Raw genomic sequence first — 13,888 nt, 5'->3', positions numbered from 1 at the left:
TCCGACTTAATTTTGTCGCTATGACCTCAATAAGTTTAGTTTGAATCCCTGTTGAAGTCCCCCTTTGAATGTTGATGCAGACTGTAAATGGTCTTGTATAATCGACTCATTCTGAGCAAAATAATTGCCCCTATTATTTGATTCATTATCTTCTTGGTGGCCACATAAAGGTAATTCTTGTGTGCACAAATATATTATTATTTTAATTGTACATCCAAGAACGTCTTCATTTGATGCTGCCTACTGCTTTATTGCCTGAAGACATGCAGCTTTTGAAAAAACATAGTCAATCTGATGTCTTCCGAGAAGCTGAAACTTCTCTTTATTTAACAAATGTACTGTTGATTCTTGATGATTGTTTGCTTAAAGCAGATATGTCCTGTGTGCATCACTCTAAATCTTCTTCACTGAACATGAAGCAAACATAGCAATATACTTGTTTGTTTTACAACTATCCATAAGCCAGGAGAACCTCTCATACCACGAAGATTGAAATTAGCATGTTTGTTTTTTGCTAATATCCTTAATATTTAATTTCAGAGGAGGCCATTTCATTCTTCATAATTTGATAGAGGATTTGACTGTAAGATGTTTAACAAATCTAATGTTTCAGGTGTTTCACTCATTGTTATGAAATAAATAACCTACACATAACTATAGTTCAAAAATAAAATTTTAAAAACTTGGAAACACTAACACAAACAGCATTTCGGAGGAAATACCCAGCTAGACTATTCGTAAATGCTAGCATATAGTTGGCAGGCATATGAGGGGTTTGCGGAAGTGAGAGAGATAGGTAAGGGGTTTGCTGTAGCGGGTGAGGAAGTCATCGTAACCATATTGCATGCAGGTAGGGAAACGCTGGAACTTCATAGCGTAAACTGCTGTTTTCAAATGGTTTGGATTGGCTTTTGCTAGTTAAGATTATTAATTGCTGGCCAGCACTACAATCTATCAAACTGCTCCACTAAGTGACTATAGATGGAGAGTAGCAACTTACCACGTAGGACCACATGGATAGAGTACACAGAGTAACTGAGCATTTAAGTGGGTATAGAAAATATCTGTCCTGCAATGAAGCTGTTATAAAACAAACTACATATAAAACAATTAAACACATGTAGACAATGGAAACGCTCAGCGTCTGAATGTCCCCTGAACCAACATCACTGCTAAATACAGAACGATGTATTTTTCACATGAATTACTATTTTACATGAGAGGATTAGTGAATTACCAGCTGCCTCTGTATATTAATGGTCAATTTTTAGATCCCTAGATCATGAGTTCATACCTGGAAAGTGTTATCCGAATTTTGAAGGGCAGAAAGAAATCCATTTGGCATTCCATATTGTAATATGTTACCATATTAAAGTCTCTAGGGACACACATTCAATATTTATCCAACAAAATTAATTAAAACTCAGCAGCAGCAGCAGCAGTAGTTTACTCGACTAGAAGGCAGAGAAATAGATCTATGTTGGGTGATCTGAGGCTGAGTTTTAAGTAGTTTTCTTGGGTAAATAACAAAAGTCTCAAAAGAGATCATCAAATGACATGGGGTGCCGAATAGACTTTTTGTTGCCCTTCAAAAATAGCATCTGCTAGGTTTGAACCTGGGATATTGGGACCATAACACCCCAACTGCTGATCCACAGAGGTGGTGTGTCATTGCTGTGTATGTATTTATTTTGTATAGTGGAATCAGGATACATTATTACAGCTGACAGCAAACACATAATTAAAGTGAAACCTTGTTAGGACATTCCTTATTGATAAGGAATAAAAAAATCATAAATTCAAAGTCCCAATTCCCATTGTATGAAATCTATAAAAAAATACCTCACCTATCACGTCACAAATTTTTGCTATTATCCCTTAGAGCTCAGATGGAAAACCACTTCTAGGGAAAGAAGACAAGGCAGAAAGATGGCAGGAGCATATCCAACAGTTGTATCAAGGTAAAGACCTAAATGATCTGGTTCTGGAACAAGAAGAGGCTGTTGATGCTGATGAAATGGGAGACCCAATTTTGAGGTCAGAATTCGACAGAGCTTTGAGAGACCTAAATAGGAACAAGGCACCTGGAATCAATGACATTTCCTCTGAATTATTGGTTGCAAAGTTATTTCATTGAGTGTGTAAAATGTACGAGACAGGAGAAGTGTCATCCAATTTTTGGCAGAAGGTTGTTATACCTATTCCCAAGAAAGCTGGTGCTGACAAGTGTGAAAATTACTGCACCATTAGTTTAGTATCTCATGCCTGCAAAATTTTAACACATATTATTTACAGAAAAATGGAAAGACAAGTTGAAATTGAGTTGGGAGAAGATTAGTTTGGCTTCAGAAGAAATGTAGGAACACGTGAAGCAATCCTGACTTTATATCTGATAGGATCGAATTAAGAAGGACAAGCCCACATACATGGTGTAGATCTAGAAAAGGCTTTTGATAATGTTGATTGGACCAAACTATTTGAGATTCTGAAGGCGATTGGGATCAGATATTGAGAACGAAAAATGATCTACAGTCTATATAAAAATCAGTCTGGAGTGATAAGAATTGAGGGCTTTGAAAAACAAGCAGCAATCTGGACAGGAGTGAGGCAAGGCTGCAGTTTTTTCCCCTTCCTTTTCATTGCTTATATATGTAGTACAGTCATTAAGTTCTGAGACTTAACGCCTGACGACTCTGAATGTTGCACACGAAGCCGCATTACTTGGTGTACACCTACACAGAACCACATCCACTCCCAATATAGTTGCCGTTGGCTATTAACCACTTAAACAGAACCACATCCACCCTCAAAATAGTCGTTGTTGGCCGTTATGCACATTTGCCAATGTTGGTATAGCTGCTGCAAGCACCGCTGAAAGGAAACACCATGTTTCGTCTCCAGTTATTATCTAGTTGAGAAACGTCGGATCATCATTAGCATTACTGATGAGGTCACCACAAATCGTCATGCGATCATCACGTTGGTCTTGCGACAGGATTCATGGCACAATGTGCTAGGTAACACGAGACATGTTGAGGTCATCCATCAGCATTTTGTGGCTTCCAGTACATGCACTCAACTGTCTCTTGCAGGGACGAGAGACTAACTGACATGGTACCATACCACGGCGCCACCTAGGCCTATGCGCTATAGTACACCACAGCGCCATCATGTGGTCAGTCTCAGAACTTAATGACTATACTATGTAGAACAGGCAGTTAAAGAAAGCAAAGAGGAATTTGGAAAGGGAATCATAATCCAAGGAGAGGAAATCGAAACCCAGAGATTTGCTGATGATATTGTTATTTTTTCTGAGTCTGCAGAAGATCTAGAGAAACTGCTGAATGGTATGGACAGTCTTGGGTAAAGAGTACAAGTCCAAAACAAAAGTAATGGAGTGTAGTCAAATGAAGTCAGATGATGCAGGTAATATTAGATTAGGAAATTAAGTCTTACAGGAAGTAGATGAACATTCTTACTTGGCTAGTCAAATAATCAACGATGGCAGAGGTAAGGAGGACATAAAATGCAGACTAGCACAAGCAAGGAAGAGCTTTCTTAAGAAAATAAATTTGCTCACTTTAAACATTGAAATAGGAATTAGAAAGATGTTTTTGAAGACTTTCGTCTGGAGCATGACATTGTATGGAAGTGAAACATGGACGATAACTAGTTCAGAAAGGAAAAGAATAGAAGCTTTTGAAATGTGGTGTTACAGAAAAATGCTGAAGGTGAGATGGATTGATCAAATCACAAATGAAGAGATACTGAAACAAATTTGTGAGAGGAGATTGATTTGGCTAAATTTGATGAGGAGAAGATATGATAGGACACATCTTAAGACACTCAGGACTTGTTCAGTTTATTTTTGAAGGAAGTGTAGGGGTTTAATTATGGTATGGATAGACCAAGGTATGAATACGACAAGCAGATTAGAGCAGATGTAGGATGTAGCAATTATGTAGAAATAAAAGGTTTCCACAGGATAGGGTGCCAAAGAGGGCTGCATCAAACCAGTCCGTGGACTGATGACTCAGACAGCAAACAACAACATCACTTAATATGATCACATATTTCCTATCCCTGAAAATGTTCTTTGTCATCCCTTGTGAAAGGTACGTGATTTCCATGACAAATAAGAGCCCTCTCCAAAAGAGGCATGCCGAGGTTAGTTGAGGAATAATGGGGAAAGGCCTTGAATTCCTGAACATTATGGTAAGTTGCACTTTTCGGAGCAAGCTGTTAGAAAGGCTGTTAGCCTCAGAACAAGCCATTTTGCTTGTCGGTTAGCAATGGTACAGTGAAAGGTAACAAATATTTGTCGCATGATAGCCTATCTAAGAATTAGGAACATGATTGTGTGAAGTTGACTAGCGTGGTCTTATTTGTCTTGTGATAGCCTAGTTATGGATAAGGAAAAAGTCATGAAATTGCTTACTAATGAAGATGAAATTAAAATCCTTCATTAAGTGGACTGGCATGTTTAGAACTGAACTTTCTATCTTAATATTATACCAATTTCTGTGTCTGGCTCCATGGCTAATTGGTTAGCATGCTGGCCTGTGGTCACAGGGGTCTCGGGTTTGATTCCCAGCAGGATTGGGAATTTTAACCTTCATTGGTTAATCAAAAGACCTCCACCTGGCAAGCCTAACATGTCCTAAGACACTCTCGGCACTAAATGCCATATGTCATTTCATTTTACTAATTTCTGTCAGCCATTCTGCTAACATTCCTCGTTACTGTGGCTATTCTCTTTCTATTGTCTTTTGTATTTTTATCTCTCTATGGATTTTTCACCCCAGGGTTCTAATACATGATTTAAATTGATATTCTTTGTACTGTATTTTTTCATTGGCAATTTTACAATTTTGGTTATTCTAAAAATTATTTTCTTGTTTCAGTGTTAAATGAGGAATTTGTATGTGTGTTCTGTAATTCACCTCTTTTCCTCGATGACAAGATTAAGCTATCAGAGCTTACCGAGTCACAACGAGAGCCTGTAAGTGTACCTGCATCATCACAAAAACGCAAGTGCTCATCTGCATTACAGGAGAACGGATAAGCTACTGCATCAGTGAGCTAATTATCTAAAAGTGCAAGCATTTGTGATCTTTTAAAATAAGACACGAGTTAATGTCTGACTCTCCTTCTAGCAAACTACTAAATGAAATTTACATGGTCTAAAACATGGATGGTGACTTTTTGTGGTTAAATTTCAGTATCCACGAAAAGGCCTCTCTTCAGCAAGAATCTAAGCAAAGAATTTGTGCTATATCAGATTGAACATAATTTCTAACCCACATTAACACGGGATTCGAGCTTAAGAGAGAGGTCCAGTTTACATGGTTCGGATGTAAATGGGCAGTAAGTAAAGTTCAGTTTGTTGTTTTAAAATATAAGAAACAAAGAAACCTTTTATAAGCATTTTTAAACATTATATTGTACACTTTAAAAACTACCTTTCCTTATAGTTCCTTTTAATATAAAGGTTCTCTTTGCTGGAGCCAGCAGATTTTTCATATCTTTTGAACGAATATGGTTGCCTCCAAAAATAGCCACTTCTGTACAAGCTGTGAACATGTTGTGTGACAAGAAAGAGCTTTACTTGGGCCTAGTCAAGACTACTTGGACAGGAGTCCCATTTCTTCCAAGCATAAATGAATATGTAATATGCTTTTTTCAAAATTGATTCTGTTGGTAGAGGAAATTAATAAAAAAAAGAATAATTGAGGGGGAGGTCGGTTGGGTGTGTATGCGGTGTGCGATTTTCTTTTTTTCTTTTTTTTTTTTTGTAATGCTTAATAAAGTAGTAGGTATATCCTTTTGAGAAAATTAGAAACTTGCACTCAGATCAACATCTTCTCCTCCTTTCTCTGCCGCTCATTCAACATCCTTGTGGATGGTGGTGGTGACTGTTGCTGGTTCAAACTGTGTCACATCCGTAGACTTGACCCTGTTGTATGGCTGGATCTCATTTGTGACGCCAACCCAATGTATTCACTTTTGCATATTCCTGTGATGGTTGGTAGGTATGATGTGTTGTGTGTAAATGAAGAGTTGTGTATTAACACTAACACCCAGTTCGTGAGCCAAAGGAATTAATGATATGTGGCTAAAATCTTCAACCCGACCAAGAATCAAACCTGGGAGTGAAGGAGCCAGATGCACTCACAGTAATGTGGAATAAATTTATTTGAAGATATTTAGAGGAGTAAAGAGTCCTTGGCGAATGGTCAGTGTAGACGGTGCCAGGTTCGATTCCCAGCTGGGTTGGCAATTTTAATCACATCATTAATTCTTCTGGCTTGGGAACTGGCTGTTTGTGTTTGTCCTAACACTGCCCTCTTCGTATTCAGACAACACACAAAATAACTAACCATTACAGAAACGTGCGATAGTTGGGTTGGCATCAGGAAGGGCATCAGGCCATAAATCAGGACCAAATCCACATGTGCAACACAGTTTGCACCAGCAACACCACAGGTGTGGGAAAAGTGGTTAGAAGAAGAAGATTTAGAGGATTCAAGAAAGATTTTTCCCATAGAATATCATCCATGTCTCTTCTGATTAGGATGATCGTAATGTTTAATTTTATTATTATTCGGTTCGTTACGACCCCTGAGGATCACGAGTGACTTGTTCGGTACGTCTTCTTTCTTCCCAATACCTCTCCTCTTTCTCTCGACTTCCGTGATCTGAATCTGGATTCTGGTGTCTGTCCATCTGTGACCTTCCACGAGATTTTTGCATTTGGACCTATCCTGTACTGTCATCAGTGGATATTTTTCTTTTATGCCATTAGTCTCCCAATCTTCTCTGACTTCCTTCATCCACTTATTTCCAGTTAAGCAGGTTGCATTCCATATCTTCTTTGTCAGCCGACTGTCATCCATCCTCATGAGATGTCCAACAAATCCTAACCTTCTCTTTCTTATCACACTCGAGATTGGTTCTATACTCACATATAGTTCCTGCCTTGATCTGTGTAACCAGATTTCACCTTGCTTTTTGGTGCCCCATATATGTCTCAAGATTCTTCTTTCCTCCTTCTCCAATTGTATGCATGCTCTCTTGCCCAACGTCAGCGTTTCAGTTGCATATAATGCAGCATTCCTGATGGTTATCATGTAGTGTCGCAGTTTCGCGTTCCTCGAGAGGTTCTTCTTTCCATATGTAGTCATGGCTGCATATCATAGTTTCAGCAGCAGTTGAGCTCTGTCTGTGGTACTTTTGTTGCTTTGTACTTTACCCGTGATGTTCTCACCTAGGTACCGGAAGCTGTCGACCCTCTCTACCACTTGGCATTTTACATTCCAATCGGTCTTCGTATTCAGTACCTTCGTCTTGTTGTAGGATATTTTTAGACCAACCTTTGCTGCAGTCTCAGCTAGATTTGCTAGTGCCAACTTCGCGTGTTCTTCCTTCTCGTTTAAAAACACCATATCATCTGCGAAGGCAAAGCAATCCACTATGACATTGTTTTTGATCTTATATTCAATCTCTACACCTTCTATTCAACTGTCTCCACTCCTTCACCCCTTCATCCAACACTAGGTTAAATAATATTGGGGACAGACCATCCCCTTGTCGGACTCCTGTCTTAATTTCAAAGCTGTCTGACGAGATTGTTATTAGTGGAATACTGTGTAGAAGGGATACTGACTGCAGGGTGATTGGGGATTTAAATGAGACTATGGAGTGGGTATGTGGGAAACTGGGAGTGAAATTTCTAGATCCTAATGAGTGGGTAGGAGATAGGGATCTGCGCTCAGATGGCCTTCATTTAAACCGCAGTGGTACGTATAAGTTAGGAAATTTGTTTGGAAGGGTAATAGGGAGGTATATTCAGGGAAACGGGATGGCCTAGGCAGTGGTGATAAGGGAACAGGGAACTGGAAATCAAGTAGGGATGACATAAAATTGTTAGTGTTGAACTGTAGAAGTATTGTAAGGAAAGGAATAGAATTAAGTAATTTAATAGATATATATTTACCAGATATTGTAATAGGAGTTGAATCATGGCTGAGAAATGATATAATGGATGCAGAAATTTTCTCACGGCACTGGAGTGTGTATCGTAGAGATAGGATAGGAAGGGTGGGAGGGGGAGTGTTCATTCTGGTGAAAGAAGAATTTGTAAGCTACGAAAAAGTTAAAGATGAGACACATGAAATTCTAGGTGTAAGGCTCATTTCTAAAGATAATAGGCAACTTGATATATTTGGAGTGTACAGATCGGGAAAGGGTAGCACTGACGTGGATTTGGAATTATTTGATAGGATAGTCAGCTATGTGGGAGACGACATGGAAAGAAATGTGATTGTAGCGGGAGATCTGAATTTGCCAGATGTCAATTGGGAAGGAAATGCGAACGACAGGAAGCATGACCAACAAATGGCAAATAAGTTAATATGGGAAGTCAGCTGATTCAGAAAGTAATGGAACCAACCAGAGGGAAAAATATCCTGGATGTTGTGCTGATAAAACCTGATAAGCTCTATAGGGAAACTGAAGTAATAGATGGTATTAGTGATCATGAAGCTGTTTTTATCGTAGTTCAAAATAAATGTGATAGAAAGGAAGGTCTTAAAAGTAGGACTGTTAGGCAGTACCATATGGCTGATAAAGCAGGCATGAGGCAGTTTCTAAAAAGTAACTATGATCGGTGGAAAACGGTAAATAAAAATGTAAACAGACTCTGGGATGGATTAAAAGAAATTGTTGAGGAATGCGAAAACAGGTTTGTACCATTAAGGGTGGTAAGGAATGGTAAAGACCCACCTTATTATAATAGAGAAATAAAGAGACTAAGAAGGAGGTGCAGACTGGAAAGAAATAGAGTTAGAAATGGCTGTGGAAGTAAGGAGAAACTGAAGGAACTTACTAGAAAATTGAATCTAGCAAAGAAGGCAGCTAAGGATAACATGATGGCAAGCATAATTGGCAGTCATACAAATTTTAGTGAAAAATGGAAGGGTATGTATAGATATTTTAAGGCAGAAACAGGTTCCAAGAAGGACATTCCAGGAATAATTAATGAACAAGGGGAGTGTGTATGTGAGGATCTTCAAAAGGCAGAAGTATTCAGTCAGCAGTATGTAAAGATTGTTGGTTACAAGGATAATGTTGAGATAGAGGAGGAGACTAAGGCCAAAGAAGTAATAAAATTTACATATGATAACAGTGACATTTACAATAAAATACAAAAGTTGAAACTAGAAAAGCGGCTGGAATTGATCAGATTCTGGGGATATACTAAAGGCAATGGGTTGGGATATAGTACCATATCTGAAGTACTTATTTGATTATTGTTTGGTCGGAGGAGCTATACCAGATGAATGGAGAGTTGCTATAGTAGCCCCTGTGTATAAAGGAAAGGGTGATAGACATAAAGCTGAAAATTACAGGCCAGTAAGTTTGACATGCATTGTATGTAAGCTTTGGGAAGGCATTCTTTCAGATTATATTAGACATGTTTGTGAAATTAATAACTGGTTTGATAGAAGGCAATTCGGTTTTAGGAAAGGTTATTCCACTGAAGCTCAACTTGTAGGATTCCAGCAAGATATAGCAGATATCTTGGATTCTGGAGGTCAAATGGACTGTATCGCGATTGACCTGTCTAAAGCATTTGATAGGGTGGATCATGGGAGACTACTGGAAAAAATGAGTGCAATTGGACTAGACAAAAGAGTGGCTGAATGGGTTGCTATATTTCTAGAAAATAGATCTCAGAGAATTAGAGTAGGTCAAGCTTTATCTGACCCTGTAATAATTAAGAGGGGAATTCCTCAAGGCAGTATTATCGGACCTTTATGTTTTCTTATATATATAAATGATATGAGTAAAGGAGTGGAATCGGAGGTCAGGCTTTTTGCGGATGATGTTATTCTCTATAGAGTGATAAATAAGTTACAAGATTGTGAGCAACTGCAACGTGACCTCGAAAATGTTGTGAGATGGACAGCAGGCAATGGTATGTTGATAAACAGGGTTAAAAGTCAGGTTGTGAGTTTCACAAATAGGAAAAGTCCTCTCAGTTTTAATTACTGCGTTGATGGGGTAAAAGTTCCTTTTGGAGATCATTGTAAGTATCTAGTTGTTAATATAAGGAAAGATCTTCATTGGGGTAATCACATAAATGGGATTGTAAATAAAGGGTACAGATCTCTGCACATGGTTATGAGGGTGTTTAGGGGTTGTAGTAAGGATGTAAAGGAGAGGGCATAAAGTCTCTGGTAAGACCCCAACTAGAGTATGGTTTCAGTGTATGGGACCCTTACCAGGATTACCTGATTCAAGAACTGGAAAAAATCCAAAGAAAAGCAGCTCGATTTGTTCTGGGTGATTTCCGACAAAAGAGTGGTGTTACAAAAATGTTGCAATGTTTGGGTTGGGAAGAATTGAGAGAAAGAAGAAGAGCTGCTCGACTAAGTGTTATGTCACATGTTATAATTCTCATGTTAGGTCCGTATTGAAATGTACGTAAATATAAAGTATGTTACAAGTGTTTATTTATATATCCACCTATTCAATACAAAGAGATCTTTTTAGAAATTAAATATTATTATAAAATGTTAAGGGACATGTTTCGCCCATATTAAGGGCATCATCAGCCTCAAATTCAAACCTGTATGGTGAAAAATCAGGATCCTGATTGCTCTTACAAGCCATAAAAAGGGGATATCATTATAGGTGTCAGTCTAAACATACAAAATATTAGAATGTCCTTGGCTAAAATTGCAGTATTAAGCTGCATGTCATAAGTTCACATGAATATACTTTCTGGAGCGTTGAAAAACTTGTTGGGGTAGGGCAGTAAACAGCTAAGTCTTTATAATGAAACAGAAATGTGCCTCCTTGAAGATTTCTGTTTCATTCTAATATTTTGTATGTTTAGACTGACACCTATAATGATATCCCCTTTTTATGGCTTGTAAGAGCAATCAGGATCCTGATTTTTCACCATACAGGTTTGAATTTGAGGCTGATGATGCCCTTAATATGGGCGAAACATGTCCCTTAACATTTTATAATAATATTTAATTTCTAAAAAGATCTCTTTGTATTGAATAGGTGGATATATAAATAAACACTTGTAACATACTTTGTATTTAAGTGGTATGTTCCGAGCTGTCAGCGGAGAGATGGCGTGGAATGACATTAGTAGACGAGTAAGTTTGAATGGCGTTTATAAAAGTAGGAAAGATCACAATATGAAGATAAAGTTGGAATTCAAGAGGACAAACTGGGGCAAATATTCATTTATAGGAAGGGGAGTTAGGGATTGGAATAACTTACCAAGGGAGATGTTCAATAAATTTCCAATTTCTTTGAAATCATTTAGGAAAAGGCTAGGAAAGCAACAGATAGGGAATCTGCCACCTGGGCTACTGCCCTAAATGCAGATCAGTATTGATTGATTGATTGATTGAAAAAAAAAAAAAACTCCGGTATCTTACTCTAGCGGTTGTAGCCTTCAATGTTTCCCCCACCAATGCATGTGTCGTAGAATCCAATCCTCTGTCGCGTAGGATGTTCAGTAGTGTGTTCCTGTCTATTGAGTCGTAGGCTTTTGCAAAGTCTACAAATGTAACTATTGTGTCCTTTCCTTTCCTGTGTCTGTGTTCTATGATTCTCTTGAGTCTAAAGATCTGTTCTACGCAGCTTCTCCCTTTCCGGAAACCACCCTGGTATTCTCCTATGGTCGATTCAAACAGTGCTTCCACTCTGTTCAGCAGTAATCTCAAGAGTATCTTGTACCCAATGTTTAGCAGTGAGATACCTCTGTAGTTATCCAGTACTCTTTTGTCTCCTTTCTTATGTACTGGTATAATTATGGCTTCTTTCCAGTCACTAGGTATCTTCTTATTTATCCAGGTGTCCATTATTATTCTGTACATGCTTTCTTCCATTGCAGGACTACCCCATTTGATCTCCTCGGCACATATACCATCATTACCTGCCGCTTTCTTGTTCTTGAGATCCTTGATTGCTTTCACAACTTCTGATCTGGTGGGTGCTCATCCTTGGTTGATGTCTCTGCTGTACTGCAGAGTCATACTCCCTGTGGGTGCTTCTGTGTTCAGTAGATCTTGGAAATATCTTGCCATTTCCTCGCATATAACTTTTTCACCTATTTTCAACTCGCCATCTTGTCCTTTCACAAGAGGTTCTCTCGCCTCATAACCCTTTATCCTGCTCTTCATCTCCTTAAAGAAGGATCGTGATTTGTTTTTCTTAAACGCATAATCAGCTTCTTCCAGCCTCTCATTCCACCTTTTCCTTCTGGCATTCCTGATCGTCTTGGCAGCCATCTTTCTCGCTGTCTCGAATGTTGACAGGTCCTCTTCCTTCTTGGTAGTCTGCCACCTTACCCACATCTTCCTCCTGTACTCTACCGCCTCTTCACATTCTTCTGTCCACCACTCATGCTTCCTTCTCTTGTTATCAGTGGCCATTCGTTTGGATTCTTCTCTAACCTTGTCCTTTAAGTTTTCCCATTTTCTCTCCACTGTCAGGTTCTTCATGTACTGATCTTGGTTTTTGTTCAGCAGTTCTCTGTTGATCTGGTGCGAGTTTGTGTTCGTGTTTCTCCTAGTTCTGTTTGGTATCCATCTACATTTGATTGCAGTGAGATAGTGGTCAGACTCCATTCTGCTATTTTTCCTGACTTTGGTGTTCATGATCTCTGCATGGTTTTTGTCTCGGATCGCTACATGGTCTATCTGCCTTTCACCAATTCTATTGCCCGGACTTGCACAAGTTTGCAAGCCTTTCTCCATTCTTATTTGTTCTCTTGTGCGCAGGGTAATCCCCTACAGGGCCTTTGAATCTCCTTTCAGTGCCTAGCTGTGCATTGAAATCCCCCAGCAAGATCGTGACACTTCTCTTGTTTGCTTCCGTTACTACCTTATCCAGCATGTTCCAGAAGTTCTCTGTCCCTGCCTTGTCTGTTTTGTTCTTATCATTTGTGGGGGCATGTGCATTGACAAGTGTATAATATAAGTTTTATTGCCAATTTTCATCATAAAGTATGACAGTCTCTCATTCACACCCCTCCAGTCAATGATACTACTCAAGAAGCTTCGGTGTACTATAAACGCCGTACCAAACATAAACGGCTGTTGCCTCATCTTGATACCCGGTTTTCCCTTCAATATTACATATCCTTCTGATTCTACCGTATCTTCATCTCTGAATCTCATTTCCTGTAGAGCCAGTATGCCAATTCCATGTTCTCTCATTGCATCTAGAACTTGTTTCATTTTCCCCACTCTGATCATGGTCTGTATGTTGATGGTTCCTAATTTAAAAGTTGTCTTGGGTCTGATCTTTTGTGACCGACATATTGAGGATGTTAAGGTATTGGGGAGCTCCGACTCTCCCTCCCCAGAATCCGACAACCTGCTTGCGTTGACTGAGGTCGACGGGGATTAACCCCCTGGGGTAAAGTAGTGATTATCATGTGCTCCATGGATACTTCACAAGCCGAAGTATTAAGCTGGGCTACTGCAATATCGGTAGCGTTGTTACAACTGAGGTAATGAGCCCCAGAGGGCATTTTCCTCCATACCCCCCAATAGCTATGGTTTTCCCGCCAATACTCAGGTGGCTGACTGCAGTGGTTTCCCACTGGGCGATGGGGTCGCCACATCCCTACGCCTAATGTTTAATTTTATACATTGTTGTTTGGTAAAATACAAGAATGTTGTATACGGTCATAACTGGGAGAGGTCGAGAAGGCATTGGATAGGTTTATAAAGCTACAAACATCACTATACTTCCTGAATTGCTAGGCCGAGTGGCTCGGACAGTTAAGGCGCTGGCTTTCTGAGCCCAAGTTGGTTCCATTTGAAGGTGCTCTAATATGTCAGCCCCACAT

General features: G+C 39.1%; 1 protein-coding gene across 1 annotated transcript in view; it reads left to right on the top strand.

Annotated features, from left to right (window-relative positions):
- LOC136885635 (T-cell immunomodulatory protein) overlaps positions 1-5,418 on the top strand; it is a 328,519-nt gene extending 323,101 nt beyond the window's left edge. Inside the window, exon 13 of the mRNA XM_068230710.1 lies at positions 4,905-5,418. Coding sequence (XP_068086811.1) covers positions 4,905-5,065 — 161 coding nt within the window. The 3' untranslated portion in view covers positions 5,066-5,418. The remainder of the gene's footprint in view (positions 1-4,904) is intronic.
- The last annotated feature ends 8,470 nt before the right edge of the window (positions 5,419-13,888 follow it).

This window comes from Anabrus simplex, chromosome 1 (assembly GCF_040414725.1).
Source record: "Anabrus simplex isolate iqAnaSimp1 chromosome 1, ASM4041472v1, whole genome shotgun sequence".
NCBI classification, from domain to species: Eukaryota; Metazoa; Arthropoda; class Insecta; order Orthoptera; family Tettigoniidae; genus Anabrus; species Anabrus simplex.
Note: the sequence above shows the minus strand (reverse complement) of the source record. Positions and strands in the feature narration are given on the sequence as shown.